General features: G+C 39.9%; 1 protein-coding gene across 13 annotated transcripts in view; it reads right to left on the bottom strand.

The window, feature by feature from the left end:
• TLN2 (talin 2) overlaps positions 1–27,698 on the bottom strand; it is a 497,178-nt gene that overhangs the window by 163,172 nt on the left and 306,308 nt on the right. For all 13 annotated transcript variants that reach the window (XM_070378009.1, XM_070378013.1, XM_070378007.1 and 10 more), the window contains 5 exons: positions 19,788–19,851; positions 18,680–18,784; positions 4,212–4,367; positions 1,090–1,191; positions 4–80 (listed from right to left, as the gene is read on the bottom strand). In XM_070378009.1, the coding sequence (XP_070234110.1) occupies positions 4–80; positions 1,090–1,191; positions 4,212–4,367; positions 18,680–18,784; positions 19,788–19,851 (504 nt within the window). The remainder of the gene's footprint in view (positions 1–3; positions 81–1,089; positions 1,192–4,211; positions 4,368–18,679; positions 18,785–19,787; positions 19,852–27,698) is intronic.

The following is a 27,698-nucleotide window of genomic DNA, read 5'->3' as shown; positions in this document are numbered from 1 at the left end:
TACTTTTTAGGGGAGACAGATTCTTCTAACATAGTTGACTCCTCATCGCCCTCCAGTCCAAATCTATCTTTACTTTGTTTCTGAGGTAAAACAAGACAAACATGAAAGTTAGCAGGTCTTGACGCAAGATCCTTTTAAGGAGGCCTTTTAAAATGAGCCACATAAGCAGGTACATTAAGGTTGATCCCAAATTCCTTGTATGGGATATTTAATAAGTGATAGGTGAATAAAATTAATAGTTATAATGAAAAAGAAATGTAATATTTAATATATATATATAGTGCCTTTTGTATATATTATTGCACAGACAATTTCATATAGTTAAAATTAAGACACTAATACTCTACTGCTGCTGCTGCTGCTAAGTCGTTTCAGTCGTGTCCGACTCTGTGTGACCCCATAGACAGCAGCCCACCAGGCTCCCCCATCCCTGGGATTCTCCAGGCAAGAACACTGGAGTGGGTTGCCATTTCCTTCTCCAATGCAGGAAAGTGAAAAGTGAAAGTGAAGTCACTCAGTCGTGTGTGACTCTTAGCGACCCCATGGACTGCAGCCTACCAGGCTCCTCCATCCATGGGATTTTCCAGGCAAGAGTACTGGAGTGGGGTGCCATTGCCTTCTCCGAATACTCTACTAGAACTTGGCTATTTCAGCGGGTGGTATCTTGAAACCTTAGGAAAGGTTATTTTATGTACCACTATGGCATACAACACCCTCCCCCTCATTAAAACTGGATGAGAGAGAAAGAAAAAAAATGAAAGTAAATCTTTAGGCCCTCAACCCAGTTTCTAGAGAGGAAAACGTAACAACTACCTAGAGAGGAAGATGCTGAGGGGTGAGCTAGGCTCATTCATTAGCTAAATGATACACTTGCTCACTACCTGGCAGTCAATGACACAAATGTGAGCTGCAGCAAAATCAGAAATGGATACGCGGTCAAAGACTGCACACTCAAGCAATCTTAATGCTAAAGATTCCATTAGCGCATCAAGTACTTTACATGAGCTTTTTATTTTCCAGGTAGCTATACCATCTAAACTGAGACTTTTAAATAAAGAAGTGCTGTCTAATCTGCACAGTATGAAATACCTTTTTGAGGATGATGTCAATGTAGCCTGCAATCAGCTGGGATATTTGCTCTCCTTCAGTGGTCTGTACAGAGTAGTAGCTTTCCTGATACTCCCCAAAATCCTAGGGGGAAAAACTCACGTTAGAAGAAATACAGTCACATCACCAGTTTCAAAGGTGAGGGGGTCCAATCTTGGAACAAGTTCTGGCATAGATTCACTGTTCTTGCTCATCTCCCCTAAATACAACACCCTAAAATGTATTCAACAAACAATGGTAGGGCTCTGAAACCTGGAAAGTTGTATTGACTGGTGACCTCAGTATTCGAGGCACCACAATCTGATGAGTTCTCGAGTTTTATTTTATATCCCACATTTCCAAGGCTGGGTGCTGGAGAGGCCTGAAACTTGGAACCTCCAACAGGAAGGTTATAAAAGTCTGTTCTCTCTGGCCAAGGGACCAGGAGATGGGAAGCCCAACAAAGACCTAATTGGGAGCCTCAAGCAGCTTCACAACTGAGTTGCTGATGGGTGGCTGCAAAGTAGTGAAAGCCTGGCCATCCCAGGCCCTTCTCCACAACCCAGGCAGGCAGGTGGTCTGATCGCTCTGCAGCAGTGGCCACAGTGAAGCCCTGTGTCTCCCTCCCCTCCACTCACCTTCTGTGTTCCTAAGAAAGGTCACCTGTTAATAGTAGGTGGCCATAGGAATTACTTTATTCCCTCATAGACAGCACTAGCAGGCTTTGAGCAGGAACCCAGCAATGTCAGAAGAACAAGGCAGTCCAGAACATTGCCAGGGCTCAGAAAATAAATTTCCATTGCCAACTCAAGTCCACAGAAGTATGCCAGAACATTGGACTATATACCAGACCTAAACAAGGTGACTGTCTACGAAAACAGAGATTTAAAGAAGATCCTGATATAAAATCCATAGCATCTAGGATATAATTAAAAATCCACTACGCATGTCAAGAACCAAGATGAACACAATGTAAGAAAAAAAAAAAGATAATCAACTGATGCCAATACTGAAATGAATCAGATGTTGGAATCATCTGGTAAGAATTTTTAAATTTTGAATCATAAAAAATGTTTCAACAATGACAAAATCTCCTGAAACAAATGAAAACAAGAGGCTTAACAAAGAAATTTAAGTCATAAAAAAGAACCAGACTGAAATTTGCAAATAAAAAAATGCCATAATCGAAGTAAAAAACTCATGGGATAGATAAAATAGTACTGTGGAAATGACAAAGAACAGAACCAGTCAGCTCGAAAATAGACTGATAAAATTTAGTCAAGTGAAACAACAGAAAACAGGCAAAACAAAAGAGAGCTTCAGGGATCTGTAGGACAATTTAAAAAAGACCTAATACCCATATCATCAGAAACACAGAAGGAGAGTAGAGCCTCCTACTGTTGGACCAAAATATATACATACATTATATATATATATATATATATAAAGAAACAATGACTGAAAACTTATAAAAATTAGTGAATGATATAAGCCTACAAATTTAAGAAACTAAGCAAACCCTACAACAGAATAAGCCTAAGAAATCCACACCAAGAACTTGTGAAAACTGGAGAAAGACAATCTTCAAAACATTCATAGAAAAGCAGCATGTTACCTATAAATGAACACCAACACGATGCCAGAAAGTTTCTATGCTGAAACAGCAGAGGGCAGAGAGAAGTGGAATGACATTTTTCAAGTGCTAAAAGAATTGAGAATCTCAAATTCTGTATCTGGCAAAATTAATCTTCATGAATGAAGGGAAAATAAGAAGATTCTCCATCAGCTAAAGGAAAACTAAAAAATTTGTTGCTAGCAGATTTACCTTTAAAGAATGGCTTAAGAAAAAAACTCTGAATACACAGAAAATGAAGACAAAAGAAAACTGGTAACTTTAGAAAGAGAAAGAGCAATGAGATGGATAAAAACAGAAGTAAATTATATCCTTCACCTCATGCATTTTCTTCAATCTTATTATGAGGATGAAGCAAAAGTAATACCATCTCATGTAGTGGTCAATGTATAATATATAGAAGAAATACTTAAATAATTATACTCAAAAAGCATGGCAGGTAAGTAGACCTAAATGGAAGGAAGATATGTTTTCTGAAGATTCCTCCCAACTGGCAAGAGTCAATGCTCAAATTAGATAACTAACATTCCCACCAAGGCCCCTTCTTGATACCTTTTTTCTGATGCTCTGATGTAAGATCTTTCCTAGATGCAGATGTTTCAAGTGTTCATGAGAGCTGGAGAATGGTACCATTTAGGAGTTCTGAAGAAACTGACAAATTTCAACACTTTCTGATTCTCTTATGGCTCAATACAACTACAAAATAATTGCACTACTGATCTTCATATATCAGTGTGGCTGGCTATAGTGAGGGCCACACGGTATACTCTGCTAAAAGCAGATACTGAGGTTGGGAGGGAGAATTCAGAAGTTTAAAGGTCTGGAACAAACACACATCCTCCCGACATTCAGTGTATTTCACTTCAGGCATTTTGTTGTCATCGTCTCATTTGACTCTGGTAACTCTGAGAAACAGGTATTACTATTCTCATTTCACAACCAAGGACGTTAAAGCTCAGAGAGGAGAAGTAACTTGAGCAAAGGCATAGAACTGGGAAGGAAAGCTGATTTCGAACACTACCCCACAGTCTGTGCTATTCCCACTGTACAGCATGTCTCTTCATAGGCAGGCTGGGAAAACACAGCTTGGCAAGATGTCACAATTCTTAAGAGCTTATTTAGAAACTTCTAAAACTAGAGATGAGAAGCATCCCTATGGCCTCACAGCATCATCAAATTGTTTTTTAGGCTATACTGGGGATGGCATCAGAACCACAGAAGACCAAGAATCATCCTTGACTGGCTCTTTCTAATTAAGGAACTCAGACCGCCTTAGAGGACCGACCAGAGATAAAGAGGTGGCTAAGGAGACCCAGCGCTCAACATCTCCCTCACTTCTAGACCAGTGAGTACCCCCACTCCCTGCCCTAGGGACTCCCACCATCTGTCCCTCTCCAAGGCCAGGGAAGCCCAGTGGGCTTATCTTGTTTCCCCTGCCCCATGGTATCACCCAGAATATGCTAGCCCACTCATTGCTTCAGCCAGTCCCTACCAGTGTGAAGCTCTTGGGTGAGGCTGCCCAGCGCTTGACCGTGGTCAGTGGCCACTCCTGCAACACTTCCTTGGTCTTTTCATCCACACGCATCACTGAGTCTTTGGTGATCCCCAGCAGGCGAGGCACCAGCTTGTTCTTCCCTTTCATCTTTTCCTGAAACAGGAGGTACAAAGAATCAGTGCTCTTCCTCTGAATACATCTGATTTTTCCAAGTCATCAGTGATTTTGTGATTTTTTACCTGCGGTCAACTTACATCACTGTTTCAAAATAGGCGGGGCTGTTGGAAAATCAAGAGTTTTTTAAAGACTAGATAAATGACTCGTAAATTAAAGGGATGGAAGCTAAAACAGAGCTATCAGAAGACTGGAAGGATCCACAGAAATTGGAAAGATCCACAAGTTTTCTCTGCAGAGAGATACTGTCCAGAAGGTCAGGCTGCTCCAAAAACAGAGATTGTGACAGAAAAAACATATCCAGAGAAAAAGAAGTTAAACTGAACTCCCAGTAGCCACCTCAGTGAGTAACACAAAAAGGTTAATATAGAATTTAAATATGGCACTTCAGCTATTTAGAATTAACTAAAATTGCCAGAGTAGTTATCTTCTCATTACTAAGCACAGATTTTTTTAAAATATTCCCTGAAATATATTTCCATCTGGAGGCTTGGGTTTTGTTATTTTTAATGTGTATCTATGGACTCAAAATATTTTGATTGGTTTTAATAAGTTTTTAAAGAAATAGTTATCATACCTATTAAAATAATTTTTTAAAATAATAATTCCTACCTCATTTCATGCAAAGATGAGCACAATAAAGGACAGAAATGGTATGGATCTAACAGAAGCAGAAGATATTAAGAAGAGGTGGCAAGAATACACAGAAGAACTGTACAAAAAAGATCATCATGAGCTAGATAAACATGATGGTGTGATCACTCACCTAAAGCCAGATATCCTGGAATGCATAGTCAAGTGGGCCTTAGGAAGCATTACTATGAACAAAGCCAGTGGAGGTGATAGAATTCCAGCTGAGCTATTTCAAATCCTAAAAGATGATGCTGTGAAAGTGTTACACTCAATATGCCAGCAAACCTGGAAAACTCAGCAGTGGTCACAGGATTGGAAAGCTCAGTTTTCATTCCAAACCCAAAGAAAGGCAATGCCAAAGAATGCTCAAACTAAAGCACAATTGCATTCATCTCACACGCTAGCAAAGTAATGCTCAAAATTCTCCAAGCCAGGCTTCAACAGTACCATGAACTTCCAGATGTTCAAGCTGGATTTAGAAAAGGCAGAGGAACCAGAGATCAAATTGCCAACATCTGCTGGATCATCGAAAAAGAGAGTTCCAGAAAAACATCTATTTCTGTTTTACTGACTACGCCAAAGCCTTTGACTGTGTGGATCACAACAAACTGTGGAAAATTCTGAAAGAGATGGGAATACCAGACCACCTGACCTGCCTTCTGAGAAATCACTGAGCAGGTCAAGAATCAGCGGTTAGAACTGGACGTGGAACAACAGACTGGTTCCAAAGAGGAAAAGGAGTACGTCAAGGCTGTATATTGTCACCCTGCTTATTTAACATATATAAAGTACATCATGCGAAATGCTGGGCTGGATGAAGCACAAGCTGGAATCAAGACTGCCAGGAGAAATATCAGTAACCTCAGATACGCAGACGACACCATTATGGCAGAAAGTAAAGAAGAACTAAAGAGCCTCTTGATGAAAGTGAAAGAGAAGAGAAAAAGTTGGCTTAAAACTCAACATTCAGAAAACTAAGATCATGGCATCTGGTCCCATCACTTCATGGCAAATAGATGGGGAAACAATGGAAACAGTGACAGACTTTATTTTGGGGGGCTCCAAAATCACTGCAGATGGTGACCGCAGACATGAAATTAAAAGATGCTTGCTCCTTGGAAGAAAAGCTATGACCAACCTAGATAGCATATTAAAAAGCAGAGACATTACTTTGCCAACAAAGGTTCGTCTACTCAAAGCTATGGTTTTTGCAGTAGTCATGTGTGGATGTGAGAGCTGGACTATAAAGAAAGCTGAGCACCGACGAATTGGTGCTTTTGAACTGTGGTGTTGGAGGAGACTCTTGAGAGTCTCTTGAACAGCAAGGAGATCCAAGCAGTCCATCCCACAGGAAATCAGTCCTGAAAATTCATTGGAAGAACTGATGCTGAAACTGAAACTCCAGTACTTTGGCCACGTGATGCGAAGAACTGACTCAGTGGAAAGGACCCTGATACTGGGAGAGATTGAAGGTGGGAGGAGAAGCGGACAACAGAGGATGAGATGGTTGGATGGCATCACTAATGCAATGGACATGAGTTTGAGTAGGCTCCGGGAGTTGATGAATGACAGGGAAGCCCAGCATGCTGTAGTCCATGGGGTCTCAAAGAGTCGGACACGACTGAGCAACTGAACTGAACTGACCTCATACTCATGATACAGCAAATTCAAGATAGGTTAATAATTTAGAAAGAATATATAGTTGGATATTTTTGTGATTCCAGCGGGGGATGGGGTGGGATGTGGAAATGTATAGCACAAATGCCAAATAAAGGAAAAGATTAAAACCTTTAACTATAAAATAGATGGACTTTGATATATTTTTTTTGAAAAGAGAGAGAAATGAAAGAAAGAGACCTCACCATAAAAAATTAAAAGACAAATGACTGGTGAATAAATATTTACAACTAATAGGATGATAAAAAATTTCATATGCTTTATATGTCACAGGTTATCATAAATCAAACATATGTGGCAAAGAACATGATCAGAAAATGTTTAAAATTATAAAATAACTAGTTAATAAGCCATAAGAAGAAATTAGATAAATTTTCATGTATATATAATAGTTTATCTTTTATAAAATTAATGCTCAATTAAAGAAGGTATGAAAGAGGACCACTATTGATGGTGATTTAAAACAGCAAAACCTTTATGGAAGAAAATTTGTTAACCATTCAAAGCTTTAAAAATGTTCCCACTTTTAGTCCAATTTGCTTTTAGAAACTTATTAAAAAAGAAGTTACAAATGTGTATAAAGATAACAAAGCAAGAAGGCTTAGCTAGAGTTTTTCAGAGCAAAAAAATACAAATAACCCAAAATGTCAACTATAAGAGATTTGATAATTATGATATTCCAAACAGAAGACTACTCTACAATGGTGCATAATCATGCTCAGTCGTGTTCGACTCTTTGTAAGCCCATAGACAGTAGCCCTCCAGGATCTTCCCTCCACGAAATTCTCCTGACAAAAAATACTGGAATGGGTTGCAATTTCCTCTGCCAGGGGATCTTCCTGACCTAGGCATTGAACCTGTGTCTCCTGCCTCGGCAGGTGTATTCTTTACCACTGAGCCACCTGGGAATCCCTACTCTACAACTATTACAAATCATAGTACAGAAAAACAACTGGATTCATGATAATAAATTATTCACATTAAAAGAGTTTGTACAGCATGATCCTATGAAATAAAATTTTAAACATTTTTTTTTTTAGAAAACTCACTGCATGAGGAAATGGTAGCAATGATCATCTCACATGATTTGTATTATTGTCCTGTGCTTTTCCTTACTCCAAAAATTTAACTTAAAACACATTTCTAGTGGTCAGGAAAAAACAAACTTTTCAAGATTATTTGCAAAAATCTAGCAATTCCCACAGCACCACTACAAAAGCAATATGCAGACAAATTAGCACAAAGTGTACAAGTATACATGGATGTGTATGCAAGGGCACGTACTTAAACCAGTAGTGTGACCGATGCTTAATAAATATTATCATTAATTTTCAGAGCCTCCCTCAAATGTTGCCATCATCAGCACCATCAACTTCCCCACCTTGAAATGAAGGGGCCAGCAATGATAATAAGTGATAAAGCCAGGATTAGAACACAGGTCTGAGTACAAAAACATCTCTGACTTTAAAAGAGACTGTCTACCAGTTTACTACTTCTGAGGGAAACAATTAGAGAAAATGCAAAAATACCCCTCCCAGTTTCTGTGGGCGGTTCACAAACCATCAGACAGAGAAGGTCACGGCACACCTCCAGCTTCCTCCCAAGAGGAGGAGATAAAGGCAGTAGGAATCTGAGTGGGTGTCTGAGAAGGGGAATATAGCACTGTAAGAACCTCTGAGTCCTTAGGGAAAACTCAGGGACGAGTCAGATCCTTTGTAGAGAGGCTAGTTCCACCAGGGGTGAAATCAGTGCAGGGTGGACCATGCCAGTCAGCATCACTTGGCTTCAGGAGCCACTGGTTTAGTCATACAGGGTTGGCACCAGCCCAGCTGCCGGGCCTAGGAAGGAGATCAGAAATAAAATATGGTTTGCAGCTGTTGCCTTCCTGCTCTCAAATCTGCACCTCCCCAGTGAGGGGCTTTGGGGTGAGGCAACACAGGATCCTGATGGATTGCCCCGACTCCCGAGATCATTCTGGTCTGGGAGAGGAAACCACAGTGAACAAGCAAACAGCTTACAGTGGGCATTCCAGTACAAGTTCATAACTGGGGGTGGGGGAAGAGGGTATAAAAGAAACTCAGAAAACACTGTCACTCAGCAACAGGGACCACCATCAAGGGACACAATTATTTTTGAGTCTACCCGCAAAATGCAGAGCAGCTGGGGAAAGTTAAAACAGCAAGGGGCTTGGCTCTGTGCTAGTCATATAAGGGCTCCCCCAAGAGAGGATCTGCCTTAGAACCTTAGTGGCAGACCTACATAATAGGAGAAGGTCCAGAGGCAATAAGGTTCCCCCTTCCTCCCTAAATCTAGAATCTCAGTCCACCCCACACGTCTCCTCTCCAGTTTTCCAACTACAGACACCAGTATCCTTTTATCTCTGGGAGAAGACAGCAGGCTAGGCAGGATCCAGTGAAGACCCAACTCTTTTGTGCACAGACACATGTAGACTCTGGTTGCGATTCTGTGAGCTACCTAGCAACTTCTATCTTGAGGCAATCCTCATCAGGTTGGTTTTGTTCTGAGGTGTCGAGCTTGCGTAACTTAAAGGCAGGAGAAGGTACGTATTCTACCAAGGAGAGGTAGGATCCACTAATAATCCCAGCCTTTCTTCATTCAGGGGCTTCCCAAGTGGTGTGGAGGGAAAGAAGTGGCTTGCACTGCAGGAGCCGTGGGTTTAATCCCTGGGTCAGGAAGACTTCCTGGAGAAGGAAATGACAACCCGCTCCAGTGTTCTTGCCTGGAGAATCCCATGGACAGAGGAGCCTGGCAGGCTACAGTCCAGAGTGTTGCAGAGAGTCAGACGGGACTGAGAATGCACATGATCCTCTTCCAAGCACCTCTTAGCCGTTACTGAGGATTCAGTCCTGGCAGCTGGCTGTGATTAAGTCTGCTTAGCCTTGGGCTCTTCTTGCAGGTGTGTGTACTGGCTGATTCTTACATCACCTGTGCCTTACATCAGGTTCAGACTGGGGTGGAGGGATGCCAGTGGGCTAAGCTGTGGGCATGCTTTGGCTCTAAGCCCGACTCCAACGTGGCCTAAGTCCGTGAGCCTGCTGTGCTCACCAGAGTTCTACAGTGGCTTCCTGCCAAAGTGCTGCCTTGGTGCTTTGCTGTGTCATCAGTATGCTTTTCTTTTTTAATCTTTTAGGCACATGGCAGAGAGGGATGCTCAAAAGCAAAATGGTGTTAAAGACTCTGTTCATTAGCGGTTTCTCTCCCTAAAAACAACTGGCAATTCATTTTGATTTAATTCATGATTCTGAGTTGCTTTGAATGCCTTCTGTGATGCTTTTATAGTTCAGAGAGAAAAGGGTCAGCTCCCCAGGTTTCTCACCTCAAAGCTCTGGTTGTGGTTGCAAGGAAAGTTAAAGGCAAATTTATAAATCGGAAGGTTTACACAAAGATTTCTTGCAAAGAAACAAGATCTTTTGCAAGTCATGGGAAATGCCTTACTGTTCCTTATGGGGTTTTGAAAAACTTATCAAGATAAACTGCAAAAGATTTCAATGAAAGAGGAAGACTGCAGATGCTTACAGCTCCCATCTATTGAAATCATTTGTACAAGCGTCTCCTTTTCTATATTATTTCCTTTAAACCTCATAAAAAGTCAACGTCCTAGGTTAATAAACCGAAGTTTAGAAATGAAAGTAAAGTAACTTATGGAAGGTCAAACTATGTGCAAAGCCAGAATTTGAAACCCAGGTCTTCTTTCAGAGTGTACGTTCTTAGCCACTGAGAACACTGTCACGTAACAGGCTCATGAGAGTTATCCTCCCTACTGGGGCCAGCAAACCATGACAGGTACTAAAGCCAGTTTTCTGCCCCATCACCCCCCGATTTTTTTGGCCTTAGAGCTAAGAGTAAATTTTCTATTTCTACAGAGTTGAAAGAGATTCAAAAGAGCAATAATACTTCATGAAAAGTGAAAACATTATATTTCATAGTCCATAAATAAAACTTTACAAGAACATAACCAAGCTCATTTATTTACATATTGCCTACTGCTTCTGGGCTACAAGCACAGAGAGGAGAAGCACAGCCAGCAAGGTTGAAGACATTGACTATCTGGCCCTTTATTAAAAAAGGTTTCTAGCCCCTGCTCTGTATCATGATTCTAAAAGCCAATTAAAAGTTGGAGGACTCAGGGGCCAGGAATTAGGAGGCTGTAAGAAGGGCTAAGGAGTTGGCTAACCTAAAATTTACTAAATATCCCTATCTTCCAGCTACTATATTTATTTACATACATTATCTCACTTAATCTTCATTAGAGCTCTGTGATGACCTAGAGGGGTGGAATGGAGGGGATTTATGTTAATATTCAGCAAAAACTAACACAACATTTTAAAGTAATTATTCTCCAATTAAAACAACAACAACAATAATAAATGGGGAAAAAAGACCTGTCAGATTCTTCATCTGAACCTGTCAATGCACTACTTAAAATGCAAAAGAATTATAATTCCCATTTTTCACATGAAGAAACTGAGGTTTAAGAAGGTTAAAGATGTCTCTCCAAGTCATGAGTTTCTGCTATTTCTCACAGAGACAATATTATATCAAGAATTCTAGGCCAATCTTCCCAGCTCCAACACCCAAGCACTTTCTATTATAACAAAGAAAATACAGCATGAAGTACAGCTGACCCTTGAGCCACATGGGTCTGAACTAGGTTAGTCTACTTCTTGTCAAAAGTTAATTCTATAGAACTACATGATCCATGTTTGTTGAATCTACAAATGGGGACAGAATATTCACCAATATAGAAGGAAATATGATGGAAGTATCTATAAACATATCAAACTTGTTCTCTCACAATATAATATATGATTGATCTGAAGGCTGTGTGGTATAATTGTGTTCAATATCAATATCTACATTTTATAAATTATAATTTCATTGAGTTTTTTAATTTAGAATTCCGAATAGCCTATTCAAGTAATGAATGAATCACTCACTTTTAACTTACTTCTTAAATTATGCCAATGAACTTCCTTCAAGATTTGATGGTATGTTCAAATTGAGGACCTAGAGAAATATGTTATTTATGCCATTAAAACACATTCTACCCCTTATCCAAACAATTTTATGTGTATGTCTGCCATTCTGTGTGTGATCTCTTTTTACCATATATTCTAAATGGTTGCACATGGGTTATTTCATGTTTTTGACATATGTCATGTAAATTTACTTGTTCACTGAATTTAAAATAAATCTAAAAATTTTAAATGACTCTGTATATTGTTATAACATGTACAAGTATCTGCACACTGAAAATTACAAAATGTTGAAAGAAATCAAAGAGGATCTAATACCATGTTCATAGACTGAAAAACTCAACATAGTAAAGTTATCAATTCTCCCCTAATTGATCTATAATTTCGATGCAATGCCCATCAAAATCCGAGCTAAGTTTTTTTTGTGTGAATACAGACAAGGTTTTTCTAACATGTTCACGGAAAGGAAAAGGATCTAAAGTAGCTAAAACAATTCTGAAAAAGAAGAAAAAAGTGAAAGGAATCATTCAGGTTGAAGTTAGGGCATACTATACAGTTAAAGTGATCAGGACAGTGTGCTATCAGCAGAACGACAGATACGCAAATCAGCAAAACAGATTAGGGCACCCAGAAATAGATCCACAGCAATATATTCAAATTAATTTGACAAGGATACAGAAGCAATACAATGGGGAAAACACCTTTCAACAAACAGTACTGGGGCAACTGGACATCCACAGGTCAAAATGAACCTTGATCTAAAACCTTCACACTTCATACAAAAACTCAAAATGGACCAAGGACATAAATGCAAAACCATAAAGTATTTAGAAGTAAACATGGGAGAAAATCTTTGGAGCCTAGAGTTAGAGCTCTTTTAAAATTTTTTTAATATATTATTTGTTTTTGAGTTTTTCTGCTTTTAAAGTTTTATTTATTTACTTAGTTTGGCTGCAATGGGTCTCCGTTACTTTGTGTGGTCTTTTCTAGGTGCAGCCAGTGGGGGCTGCTCTCTGGTTGCAGTGTGCGGGCTTCCCATTGCAGGGCCTTCTGTTTTTGTGCACAAGCTCTAGGGCACGTGGACCTCAGTAGACGCAGCTTGTGGCTCTAGAGTGTGGGCTCAGTAGATGTGGCACATGGGCTTAGCTGCCTGATGGCATGTTGGATCTTAGTTCCTGGACCAGGGATCGAATCTGTGTCCCCTGCATTGGGAGGCAAATTCTTAACCACTGGATCACCAAGGAGAGTACCAGACAGAAACTCTTAGATGTAACACTTAAAACAAGATTCATAAAAAGGAAAACAATGATAAAACACTTGTCATCTAAATTAAGAATGTGTATTCAAGCCTGGCATGCTGCAGTCCCGGCAGTTGCAAAGAGTTGGACATGACTTAGTGACTGACTAAATATCAACAAAATTCTGTGAGAGATCTTGTCAAGGAGATAAAAACACAGCTACAGACCATGAAAAAATATTTGCAAATCACATTCAATGAAGGACTTGGATCCAGAATATATAAAGAACCCTTAAAACTCAACAGTAAGAAAAAAAAAAAAAATCTAACTAGAAAACTGGCCAAAAAAAACTGTGAACAGACATTTCACTGAAGGGGATACACAGATGACAAATAAGCACAGGAAAAGATGTTCAAAGTCATTAGCCATTAGGGAAATGCAAAATATAACTGTAATAAGATTTCATAAAACATATCAGAAAGGTAAAATTAAAAAAAATGATAAAACCACATGCTGGAGAGGATGATAAGAAACTGGATCACTCATATTTTGCTGGTAAGAGTGTAAAATGGTATAGTCACTCTGGAAAATAGTCTGGCTGTTTGTTATAATGCTTAATGTGTTCTTACCATATGGCTCAGCAATTGTACTCTTGGGCATTTATCCCAATGAAATGAACACTTCATTCACACCAAAATCTATACACAAATATTTATAGCAGCTTAGTTCATAATAGCCACAAACTAGAAACAACCCAAATGTCCTTCAGAGATGAATGACTAGACAAACTGCTACTTCCATACTACGGGGTACTACTCAGCACTAAAAAGCGATGGGGCTATTGATGTACATTATGACTTGGATAGATCTTGAGGGATTTCTACTAAATGAAAAAAAGAAGTCAAAAATTTATGTATTGTATGATTCCATTTATGTGGTACTCTTGAAATAACAGAATTATTGAGACAGAAAAGAAATTAGAGGTTGCTACTGGGTAAAGAGACCAGGGGAAGGGAGCAGGGTGTGAGGAGAAGCAGGAAGGGGTGGGAGGTGTCTATGGCCATAAAAGGGTAGCACAAGGTATTCTCAATGGATTAGAGTTCAATATCTTGACTACAGTGGTGGTAACACACATCTACACTTGTGAGAAAACTGCACGGAACTAAACACACACACATAAATGAGTACATATAGAACACAAAATCTGATTAAGGTCTATGAACTGTATGTACCAAGGCGGTTGCCTGGTTGTGACATTGTACTCCTGACATGTTACCATTGAGGGAAAATTGATGAAAAGAGAACTCTCAGCATCTTTATAATTTTTAAAATGCTGCTGCTGCTGCTAAGTCGCTTCAGTCATGTCCAACTCTGTGCGACCCCATAGACGGCAGCCCACCAGGCTTCCCCGTCCCTGGGATTCCCCAGGCAAGAACACTGGAGTGGGTTGCCATTTCCTTCTCCAATGTATGAAAGTGAAAAGTGAAAGTGAAGTTGCTCAGTCGTGTCCGAGTCTTAGCGACCCCATGGACTGCAGCCTAAGAGGCTCCTCCGTCCATGGGATTTTTCTAGGCAAAAGTACTGGAGTGGGGTGCCATTGCTATTGAGATATAATTCGCATAGCATACAATTCACCCACTTAAAGTATCTGATTCAGTGGATTTTGGTATCTTTATAGATATGTGCAACTATCACCATGGTCAATTTTAAAATATGTTCATCACCTAAAAAAAATTCCTGTACCATTAGTTATTACTCACCTATGTCCCATGATCCCACCCCACTCTTAAGCAACCATTAATCTACCTTCTGTTTCTATGGATTTGCCTTTTCTGGACATTCTATACCAAAGAAATCTTGTCATAGGATTTTTTTGTTTTTCTTGTGAAGAAATCTTCCTTCACTTCACATACCAGTTCCAAAATTCATCCATGCTCTAGTATGAAGCAGTACGTTTCATTTCATTTTATGACCAATTAATATTTCACTTCATAGATGTATGACTTTTTGTTCATCCATTCATCAGATGATGAATATGTTATTTCTACCTTTTGGCTAAATGCAGCTATATACTTTCATGTACAAATTTTTCTGTGAATATATGCTTTGAATTCTCTTAGGCATATATACCCAGGAGTAGAACTGCTGGGTCATATGGCATCTCTATGTTGAACATTTGAGGAACTGCCAGACTGTTTTCTAAGGTGACTGAACCTTTCCTACCAGCAGTAAATGAGGACTCCAATTTCCCTACATCTTTACCCATACTGGTTACTCTGACTTTTTGATTCTCTGCATTATTTTTCCAAGTTCCTGTGAATCTATGGTTATTTCAAATAGTTAAAAATATGATTCCATATATCTTTGCTAAAAGATAAACAAACATAGCAAATATTAATAATTTTTCTTCATTTCCTAAAGATATGTGTTTAAAAAATTTTTTTAACATATTACCACACTTCCTAGAATGCACAAAATAATGTTAAAGGGTAACTTGCTCTGATCTCAATTTCTGCAAGTTTCTCTCTAGCACTTCTCTGTTGAGTAGAATACTGGTGATAGGTTTAAAACATTCTATCCTATTGAGGAAGTATATTTGTATTCTAGAATTTTACAGAAATTTTTATAATGAATAGTTGAATTTTATCAAACACCTTAGGAGTTTTATTTAAAATGATCACATGATGCCATCTTTTCTAATTTTCTTTAGATATAGCTGATTTAGAATATTATATAAGTTTAAGGTGTGTAGTATAATGATTTGATATATGTAAATATTGAGAAAAGATTACCACAGAATGTTAAGCCATCCATTACTTCACATAATTACCTCTTTTTAGCTGTTATGAGAGCATTTTAAGTGAGAATATTGAAAGCAACAAAGGAAAAACAACAGATAATACACAAGGAATTCCCGTAAGACTATCTACTGATTTCTCAACCAAAACTCTGCAGGCCAAAAAAGAGTGGCACAATAGACTGAAAGTGATAAAAGAGAAAAACCTACAACCAAGAATACTCTACCCAGCAAGGTTCTCACTAACATTTGATGAATAAATCAAAAGCTTTACAGGCAAGAAAAAGCTAAAAGAATTCAGTACAACCAAACCAGCTTTACGACAAATGCTAAAGGATCTTCTCTAGGTGGAAAAGAAAAGTCCACAACTAAAAAGAAGGAAGTTACAACGAAAAAGCTCACTGGTAAAGGCAAATATACAATAAAAGTAGGAAATCACCCACATACAACTAGTAAGGAGGATAAAAGACAAAAGTAGTAAAACCATCTGTATCCACAATAAGCAGTTAAGGGATACACAAAACAATTAAATGTAAAATACAATATCAAAAACAGTAATCATGAGGACAGAAGAGTACAAACGCAGAGGATCTAAAATGTATTTGTAATTAAGAGATTAGTAACTTAAAACAAGTAGGTATATACATACGCTGCTATACAAAAAGCTCATGGTAAGTACAAGACAAAAATCTGTAATAGATATACACCGACAAAAAAAGAAAAAGGAATCCAAACCCAACACAAAAGATAGTCATCAAATCAGAAGAGAACAAAATAAGAAAGGGGAAAAAACAAATCCAAAACAACTACTGAAATGGCAATAGAAATATGAAAAGTGAAAGTCACTCAGTCATGTCCAACTCTTTGCAACCCCATGGACTATACAGTCCATGGAATTCTCCAGGCCAGAATACTGGAGTGGGTAGCCTTTTCCTTCTCCAGGGGATCTTCCCAATCCAGGGATCGAACCCAGGTCTCCCACATTGCAGGCGGATTCTTTACCAGCTGAGCCACAAGGGAAGCCCAATAGAAATATACATATTGGTAATTAGCTTAAATGAAAACAGACTAAATGCTCTGACCAAGACACCAAACAGCTGAATGGATACAAAAACAGGACCTGTATATTCGCCACCTACAAGAGACTCATTTCAGATCCAGAAAGTGAAAGTGAAGTCGCTCAGTCGTGTCCAACTCTTTGCGAACCCATGGACTGTAGCCTATCAGGCTCCTCCGTCCATGGGATTTTCCAGGCGAGAGTGGGCTTCCCTGGTGGCTCAGATCCAGAGATACATACAAATTGAAAGTGAGGAAATGGAAAAAGGTATTCCTTGCAAATGGAAATCAAAAGAAAGCCAGAGTAGCAACACTTAGACAAAATAGACTTTAAAGTCAAGAATCTTACAAGAGGCAAAGGACACTACATAATGATCAAAGGATCAATCCAAGAAAAAAATATAACAAATTGTAAATATATATGCACCCCAATATAGGAGCACCTCAGTATAAAACACAAATGTTAACAGGCATGAAAAAAGGAGAAATTGACAATGACACAATAACACAGGGGGAGTTTAGCATCACACTTATATCAATGGACAGTTCATTCAGATACAGAAATCAATAAGGAAACACAGCCCTTAAATGACACATTAGACCAGATGGACTTAACTTGATATTTACAGAGCATTCCACCAAAAGCAATAGATTACACATTCTTTTCAAGTACACATGGAACCTTCTCCAGGATAGATCATATGCTGGGCAGGATGTAAAAATGAGGAAGTTACTGGAAGAGTTTCCTCGTCAACTCAAGAACACACTCTCTGCTTGTTCATAAACTGAATTTCAAAGACCCATCTCTGTCCTTCTAGGTTGGAAGGCCAGCAATTTGCAAGAAAAAACAGATCTGAAGGCCACAGAAAATCTGCAAACCCATCTGCTGCTGCTAAGTCAGTTCAGTCGTGTCTGACTCTGTGCGATCCCATAGACGGCAGCCCACCAGGCTCCCCGTCCCTGGGATTCTCCAGGCAAGAACACTGGAGTGGGTTGCCATTTCCTTCTCCAATGCATGAGAGTGAAATCGATCAGTCATGTCCAACTCTTAGCAACCCCCATGGACTGCAATCTACCAGGCTCCTCTGTCCATGGGATTTTTCAGGCAAGAGTACTGGAGTGGGGTGCCATTGCCTTCTCCGAGCAAACCCATCTAACAGGATACAAATTAAGTACCATTAAGTTTGTGGTCAACAAACTTCCTAGTCCAGGGCACTCCTGATAACGTAAGTGAAACATTCTTAGGAGAAAGTGCTAGCAAGTAAAAGTAAAGGCACTCCTTTGGGGACTTCACAGTAGTGACAGAGAGCACAGCCAAGACACAGCTGTTCTGAGAGCCTGAGGGCAGCCAGGCTCACTCACCAGCCTCATAGCTAACTTCATGTCTGTCCCACTGCTCAACTCAGGGCCCTACTGCCAAGATGCTGCATGTGCAAATGCTAGGGGTCTGGGGACTACCCCTAGACTCTTGAGAGTCTCTTGGACTGCAAGGAGATCAAACCAGTCAATCTTAAAGGAGATCAATATTGAATATTCATTGGAAGAACTGATGCTGAAGCTAAAGCTCTAATACTTTGGCTACCTCATGCGAAGAGCCAACTCATTGGAAAAGACCATGCGATCCTGGGAAAGATAGAAAGCAGGAGAAGGGGACTACAGAGGATGAGATGGTTGGAGGGCATTACTGACTCAATGGACATGAATTTGAGCATGCTCTGGGAAATGCTGAAGGACAGGGAAGCCTGGTGTGCTGCAGTCTATGGGGGTGGCAAAGGGACAAGACTGAGCAAGTAAACAACAACAAAAAAGGGACGACTACCAAGCTTATCAGTGAACGCTTTTAACAAAAGAAGTGGTAAAGACAAACGCTCCCCTCCACCACACCCAACTCACCTTCACCAGGAAGAAGGACACACCATATGTCCGAAGGGACCGCGCCAATTTGACATACTTGACTTTGGCTTCTATTTCGCTCATCTCTCCACAGTTCTTGTGCTCCTATAAAAGTGACAGAGGCAGGGACCAGTTACCGCAGCTCTGACCACAGGTGGACTTAGTGAGAGCTACTACTTCACACGCCATCTATTTATTTGTAGATGCACGTCCCTGCTGCCCAAGGGTCAGAGCACACAGAAAGCACTAATGCAAGCCTTCTTAACTAGAATGTGAGCCCAAATTCCCTGTAGATTTTGCATTATAGGGAACAATTCATGCATGTGCAGCGTGACAAGAACAGGGGCCGTAACTGTAACCTAATTTTCAAAGCACTCTAGGTTTCAAAAGGTTCAGGACCAACACTTTAAACAAGGATTAGAAAAATGTTATTGTCCTGGGAGAGCTATCATTCTAATATACAGGCAAAAGACAACAATTTCCAAACAGCACGACATATAAAAGCCTGGACATCTCAGTGTGTGGAAACAATACTCGATTAAAAACTATGCATTATACACATGAAATTTATCTCTTTCAATTTATATTTACATTTCAATGCCAAAGAAGACTTTGATACTTTGGATTCACTAGAGTGAGTGTTTCTTGGCAAAGTTGACGACAAAGCTTTTCTTACTGGTTGCCTAGAATAGATAACTCTCTGAATTTTAGAATAAATCTGGATTTTAAAAACACACCAGTTCCCAGATTCTAAGGTACAAAAACAAATCTCAGGATTAAAAAAAAAAAGCTCCTTGTAGCTTCCTTGGTACACTTTAATGGAAAATCACCTTGTTTCAATGCTTCAAAGATAATGTCTTTGAAATTAAATGTATGCACATTTTTCTCAGAAGGGCTAAGTAACCTTTAGCAAGAAGGTATGGATTAAGATAATAAATCTGCCCAAAGTAGAACTGTCAGCTCCTTTCCTCCTGAGTCACTAATCATTTATTATATAAGTGGAGTACATGCACGGGGTCTGAAGCTTTTATGTACAGCGGCCCCTCTCAGACTAATAAATGAGGACAGGAAGTGAGGAGAATAACAAAGCTCTGACCATTCCCAATACCTGAAATATTCTCTTTTCAGCTCCTCTCTGCTTGATGTATTCTTTGGGCAGGAATTCTTTTAGACTGAGAGAGAGAGAGAGTAAAAAAGGTAAGGCATTTAATCGTACTCTATGATGAGAAGGAAAGAAAAAGAGACTTTTCATAAAACTCACAGTTAAGTTCCTAACTCTCAGTATTTTATGGTATAATTAATAACAGACGGCCACATCCCACAATGCACTTAAGTAGAACAGAAATATAAAAACTAGTCTGATAAAAGGGTCAAACTATTATAACATAGTTCAAGAAGAAAGAATGTCCTGAAATATTGTAAAGTAACAAAGCAAAGCACCCTAGAGCGTACAGTATGCTAGCTTTTGGGGAAAAAGGAGGAGGATATCCATTTTACACTTTTAATATGTATTTTTAAAACATTAGAAGGGTAATTCTAGTACAAGTAAAAATGATTCTTCATGGAAAGAAAGAAAAAACACGGAGAAGGGAACATGGACGGATATTAAACCTTTGACTTTTCCTTATACTGTAGTCTTCACTTTAGAACCAAAAGAAATCACAAAGAGGGTAAAATGCAACACCTAAAACTCTAAAGCAAATGGAAACAAATGAACCGAACAGTGTTTGATAGAGCCTAACTTTGAAAAACAGTCTTTGACTATATCCACCCCAATGAGATATATCTTTAATGTAAAATGCGCCACAGTAGACTTGTTAAATCATTATTTTTAAACTACTATCTACTCTCATCCTAAATATATACACAAATACACATACTGTAAAATTAGTACATTATATTATATAAGTTCAGTTCAGTTCATTTCAGTTCAGTCGCTCAGTCGTGTCTGACTCTTTGCGACGCCATGAATCGCAGCACGCCAGGCCTCCCTGTCCATCACCAACTCCTGGAGTTCACTCAGAATCACGTCCACGAGTCAGTGATGCCATCCGGCCGTCTCATCCTCTGTCGTCCTCTTCTCCTCCTGCCCCCAATCCCTCCCAGCATCAGAGCCTTTTCCAATGAGTCAACTCTTTGCATGAGGTGGCCAAAGTACTGGAGTTTCAGCTTTAGCATCATTCCTTCCAAAGAAATCCCAGGGCTGATCTCCTTCAGAATGGACTGGTTGGATCTCCTTGCAGTCCAAGGGACTCTCAAGAGTCTTCTCCAACACCACAGTTCAAAAGCATCAATTCTTGATTGCTCAGCCTTCTTCACAGTCCAACTCTCACATCCATACATGACCACAGGAAAAACCATAGCCTTGACTAGACGAACCTTTGTTGGCAAAGTAATGTCTCTGCTTTTGAATATGTTATGTAGGTTGGTCATAACTTTCCTTCCAAGGAGCAAGCGTCTTTTAATTTCATGGCTGCAGTCACCATCTGTAGTGATTTTGGAGCCCCCAAAAATAAAGTCTGACACTGTTTCCACTGTTTCCCCATCTATTTCCCATGAAGTGATGGGACCGGATGCCATGATCTTCGTTTTCTGAATGTTGAGTTTTAAGCCAACTTTTTCACTCTCCTCTTTGACTTTCATCAAGAGGCTTTTTAGTTCCTCTTCACTTTCTGCCATAAGGGTGGTGTCATCTACATATCTGAGGTTATTGATATTTCTCCTGGCAATCTTGACTCCACCTTGTGCTTCTTCCAGTCCAGTGTTTCTCATGATGTCCTTTGCATATAAGTTAAATAAGCAGGGTCACAATATACAGCTTTAACATACTCCTTTTCCTATTTGGAACCAGTCTGTTGTTCCATGTCCAGTTCTAACTGTTGCTTCCTGACCTGCATACAAATTTCTCAAGAGGCAGGTCAGGTGGTCTGGTATTCCCATCTCTTTCAGAATTTTCCACAGTTTATTGTGATCCACACAGTCAAAGGCTTTGGCATAGTCAATAAAGCAGACATAGATGTTTTTCTGGAACTCTCTTGCTTTTTCCATGATCCAGTGGATGTTGGCAATTTGATCTCTGGTTCCTCTGACTTTTCTAAAGCCAACTTGAATATCAGGAAGTTCACAGTTCATGTTTTGCTGAAGCCTGGCTTGGAGAATTTTGAGCATTACTTTACTAGCCTGTGAGATGAGTGCAATTGTGCAGTAGTTTGAGCATTCTTTGGCATTGCCTTTCTTTGGGATTGGTATGAAAACTGACCTTTTCCAGTCCTGTGGCCACTGCTGAGTTTTCCAAATTTTCTGGCATATTGAGTGCAGCACTTTCACAGAGTCATCTTTCAGGATTTGGAATAGCTCAACTGAAATCCCATCACCTCCACTAGCTTTGTTCATAGTGATGCTTTCTAAGGCCCTCTTGACTTCACATTCCAGGATGTCTAGCTCTAGGTCAGTGATCACACCATCGTGATTATCTGCGTCATGAAGATCTTTTTTTGTACAGTTCTTCTGTATATTCTTGCCACCTCTTCTTAATATCTTCTGCTTCTGTTAGGTCCATACCATTTCTGTCCTTTATCGAGCTCATCTTTGCCATGAAATGTTCTGTTGGTATCTCTAATTTTCTTGAACAGATCTCTAGTCTTTCCCATTCTGTTGTTTTCCTCTATTTCTTTGCATTGATCACTGAGGAAGGCTTTCTTATCTCTTCTTGCTATTCTTTGGAACTCTGCATTCAGATGCTTATATCTTTCCTTTTCTCCTTTGCTTTTCGCTTCTCTTATTTTCACAGCTATTTGTAAGGCCTCCCCAGACAGCCATTTTGCTTTTTTGCATTTCTTTTCCATGGGGATGGTCTTGATCCCTGTCTCCTGTACAATGTCATGAACCTCAGTCCATAGTTCATCAGGCACTCTATCAGATCTAAGCCCTTAAAAATATAACTAGAATAAAGTAAATGAGTAATTATGGTAGTTGTTAGAAATCAAGATTTTTTAGCATAAAATAGATAAATAGAGCAAAAGAAGTTAAATGAATCTTGCACTCTTTCATTTGAATGCAAATACTGACCTGAATGTTGATTCACTTTTCTTTTTCTGAAAACCTTTTCTAGTTCTGTCCACTGCAGAGGCTAAGGGCAAGGACAACTGGGTTGAGATGAGCACCCTAGTAGATCAGCCAGACGGTCTTCAATGTCAGTTCCACTAAAAAGAATCCTTGGAGAAATGACTGATTCTAGCTTTGGGACAGATGTATGAAATGTTTCTGGGGCTTCCTGTGCCTAAGGATCAAGTGAGTGACGTGAAAGTTACTCAGTCGTGTCCGACTCTTTGCAAACCTGTGGACTGTACAGTCCACGGGATTCTCCAGGCCAGAATACTGGAGTGGGTAGCCGTTCCCTTCTCCAAGGGATCTTTCCAACCCCAGGGTCTCCTGCATTGCAGTCAAGGAAGTTATCAAAATGACAATGGACTGACATCAAGGGATAACCAATCAGACAGGACTGAGCACACACTCCCACAACACACGAACATGATTTTTAAAACCTCATACAAAAGAAGAGAAAATAGAACAATGAACCCACTGCCCAGACTCAACAATTATAACTCATGACTCATCTACTTGCTTATCCACATTACCTCTAATGGATGATTTTGAGGCAAAGCCCAGACATCGTATAATTATTTTTATGTGAGGGGCAATTTGAGTGTCAGAAAGAATGAAGACCACAATGGGTCAAAACACAGGTGTGTAAAATTCAATAACGATTCTTAGAAATAATCATTGATCACCTTAAGAGGTTACTAGGGCACAAGTTCATACTGAAAATTGATGAAGGAAAAGAAACAAAGCTAATAAATGCAGAAGGAATAATAGAAATCCAAAATGATCATTTTACAACTCTGCATGGAATAGTCAATAGATCTAAACAAGCATGAGTGGCTGCTAAAACCAGTGACAAGTCAATGGGGGACTTTATAATAGATGGATGTCTGAGCCAAACCAAATGATCCATTTGGCATTACTGAAAGTGGGATAACCACACAACACATGCCTTCTGACTGATAAACCAGTAAGTATACAGTTTCACCTAGAAGTATTCTTGGCAATAGAGAAAAAAAAAAAAACAAGTAAATATATAACTGAATATGAATTTCTTTAAGAATCCAGATATAAATATAAGCTTAGCAAAAAACCTCATAATAGTTTAAAAAAAGAGAGAAACATGGTAAGTGATACTACCAGGATACTATGAGCCAAATCCCATCATGGTAAATATTATAAAAATAACCTAGGTTTTTCACAAATAAATGGCTTGCGGGTAGAGGTAAAAAATTTGCCACACAAACAGATTAAGAGAGTTTTAAGAAATGTATTTATGGGGTGTCACTGGTGGCTCAGTGGTGAAGAATCTGCCTGCCAATGCAGAAGACACAAGTTCAGTCCTTGATCTAGGAAGATCCCACACGCTAAGGAACAACTAAGCTTGTACAGCACCACTATTGAGCCTGTGCTCTAGAGCCTTGGAGCCACAGCTACTGAGCCCATGTGCTGTAATTACTGACGCCTGCACACCCTAGACCCCAGCTCTGCAGCAAGAAAAGCCCAGGCATAGCAACCGGAGAGTAGCCCCTCTCACAGCAACTAGAGAAAGCCTGTGCAGCAATGAAGACCCAGCACAACCAAAACTAAAGAATCATTTAAAAGAAGAACTGAAATCTGTTAGTATAGAAAGAAAGAAGAAATGTATTATAAAACCACAGTAACACAGATAGTATAGTACTGACATTAGAATAGAATTGAGAAGCCAGAAATTAACCCTTGCCTTACAGACAACTGATTTTCAACAAGAGTGCTAAGACGCTTCAATGGGAAAACAACAGTCTTTTTAACAAATGGTGCTGTGACAACTAGATATCCACATGCGAAACAATGAAGTTGGACCTCTTATCTCACATGACACATCAAAATTAACTCCAGAACTTCCCTGGTGGTCCAGTGGTTAAGAATCCACCTGCCAGGGCAGGGGACAGAGGTTCAATCCCCGGTCTGGGAAGATTCCTCATGCAGTGTGGCAACTAAGCCCATGCGCCACAACTACGGAAGCCCGTGAGCTCCAGGGCCTGTGCTCCACAAGAGAAGCCATTGCAATAAGAAGTCAGCGCAGCAGCTAGAGAGTAGCCCCTGCTGGCCGTACTAGAGAAAGCCCATGCGCCGCAATAAAGACCCAGGGCAGCCAAAAACATATAAATAAATGAATAATAACTTTAAAAAAAAGATTGCTATAAAAAATGAACTCCAAATGGATCACTGACCTAAATGTAAGGGTTAAAAGTTTAACTCTTAGAAGAAAAAGGAGTAAATTTTTATGACCCTGGGTTAGGCAAAGGCTTTTAAGATACAATACTAAAAGTACACGCAGCAAATGAAAAAAAGTAAACCGGACTAAATAAAAATCTGAAAAACTGAACTGCAAGAGAAATCACTGAAAAAAAGTGAAAGGCAACCCACATCCTGGGAGAAAATAAGTGCAAATTATGTATCTGATAACTACTTGTATGGAATCTCTTGCAACTAATGATTTTTTAAAAAACAATTAAAATGGTCATAGGGTCTGAACAGTCACTTCTCCAAAGAAGATATAGAAATAGCCAAAAAGGGTGTGAAAATATTCTCGACACCAGCAGCCATCAGGGAAACACAAAGAAAATCAATATTCAAACACAATATCACACCAGTGCATACCCAGTAGGACACCCCAATAGAAAAAGACAGGTCATAAGGAGTGTTGGCGGGGTAAGGAGGAATGGGAACCTTCACACATTGCTGGTGGGGATGTAAAATGGCACAGCTGTTGTGGAAAATGATTTGGTAGTTTCTCAAAACATTAAACAACAATTCCACTCCTAGGCATATATCAAGGAAAAGTAAAAACATATGTCCACATAAACATCTGTACATGAACGTTCATCGTAGCATCATTTGTAAGAGCCAAAAGATGGAAATAACTCAAATTTCCATCAACTGATGAATGGATGAAAAGAATGTAGTTGAGCCGTACAGTGTAACTTTACTTGGCAATAAAAAATGTATTCAGTATGATACATGCCATAACATGGAAGCACTGTGCTAAAGGGAAAGACGTTCATGGCAAAAGACTGCAAATAGTTATGTTTCTGTTTATATGAAATGTCTAGAATAGGCAAATCTATAGAGGCAAATAGGATTAGAGGTTGCAGAGGTTGGGGAATGGAGAGGGGGATCAGGGGAGTGACTGCTAAAGGACACAGGGCTTATTTTAGGAGGGATACAAACATTCTAAAATCAGGTTGTGGTGATTAGGTTGCACAATCTTGTGAATACACTAAAAAGTGCTGAAATGTAAATGGGTCAGTTGGATGGTATGCAAGCTCCATCTCAATAAAGCTCTTCTTCAGAAAAGAAAAACATCAACCACTTTAGGCCTTGTTTGGCTCGTCATACAAACCAAGTATAAAATGACATTTTAAATACTATGTGGGGGAGAATTTAACACAAACTGGGTATTAGATGTCATTAAAGAATTGCTGCTAATTTTGTTTGGCATCAGGATGCATTTGCAGTTAGGCGGGATTTTAATTATTTAAAAATTCTGTAATTGTCAGGAAAACATATTTAAGTATTGACATGTGAAATGGTATGCTGTCTTGGATTTGCTTTCAATCACACTAGCCAGAAAAAGGGGCAAGGGACTTCCCTGGTGGTCCAGTGGTTCGGAATCCACTTTGCAATGCAGGGGACACGGGTTCCAACTCAAGTTAGGGAGCTAGGATCCCACATGCCAAGAGGCGACTAAGCCCCAGCACCACAACTTCTGAGCCCGCACACCATAACTAGAGAGTGTGTGCAACTGAAAGAAGGATCTGAATGACCCAACAAAGATCCTGAATGCCGCAGCTAAGACCCGGTGCAGCCAAATAAATGAATAAACAAAAAAATATCTTAAGAAGGGGTCAAGTTAAGGTTCTGGCTACATTAAGACTTGAATCATGATGCCTCTTCAACCTGTAAACTGCATTTGTAGAAAAAAAATTCTGAATACATTTTCTGGAAGGTTGGGGAACTAGGTTTGAGCACCAGCAGAATACTCAAACCTAATCAAGAGACCCCATGTCAGTCCACAGGAAGGAACCTAGGGAACAACTGGGCGGCCACACCTTAGATGCTGTGACTATTGTTAAGCAGCTCTGGGGACAAAAAGGTCTGATTGAGAGAAGACTGGAAGACATCAATGTCACAGAAGAGGAAGCTGAGTCACAGAGAGGTCAGGAGACTTGGCTGAGGTCACAGCAGCAGAGAGCCTCTGACCTCCAGTTCAAGAGCGGATGCATGTGGACCCAGGGCTGTTCCAAGCTCCCCTTGGAGCACACGAACAATGATAACCAGGAAGCATCATGGTGGGCCACTGCTGTGAGCCTCTGGATGGCAGCTCCCACAGTATCAACAAAGGAGACCTGGCAAAGGTTACCTAAAGGGCCCCAAAAAGGGGCCCATGCCAACCCCCTCACAAGAATGACTGTTACTAGAAGAACACCAGATGGTGACTTGTTGGTCATTTATGGTGAGAAAGTTCTGTGTGGCAACAAGCTGCCCTTGACTCAGACTCTGCAAACTAACGCTCCCGTTCTTTTGTAGGAAGAGAAAACAACTTCTAGAAGCTCGCACTGGAGGTGTGACCCCTAATGTTGCAAGAGTCAATTTTGGGGTAGTGTACTGTAAAGTGCGGGCTTCCCTGATGGTTCACATAGTAAAGAATCTGCCTGCAATGCGGGAGACCCGGGTTCAATCCCTGGGCTGGGAAGATCCCCTAGAGAAGGGATAGGCTACCCACTCCAGTATTCTTGCCTGGAGAATTCCATGGACAGAGGAGCCTGGTGGGCTACAGTCCATGGGATCACAAAGAGTCGGACATGACTGAGAGACCAACACTTCACTTACTGTATTTTGAAATCTGAACTGAGGGAGCATGCATGTGTGCGTG

Source organism: Bos mutus, chromosome 10 (genome assembly GCF_027580195.1).
Source record: "Bos mutus isolate GX-2022 chromosome 10, NWIPB_WYAK_1.1, whole genome shotgun sequence".
Taxonomy (NCBI): Eukaryota; Metazoa; Chordata; class Mammalia; order Artiodactyla; family Bovidae; genus Bos; species Bos mutus.
This window is presented reverse-complemented; position numbering and strand designations above follow the sequence as displayed.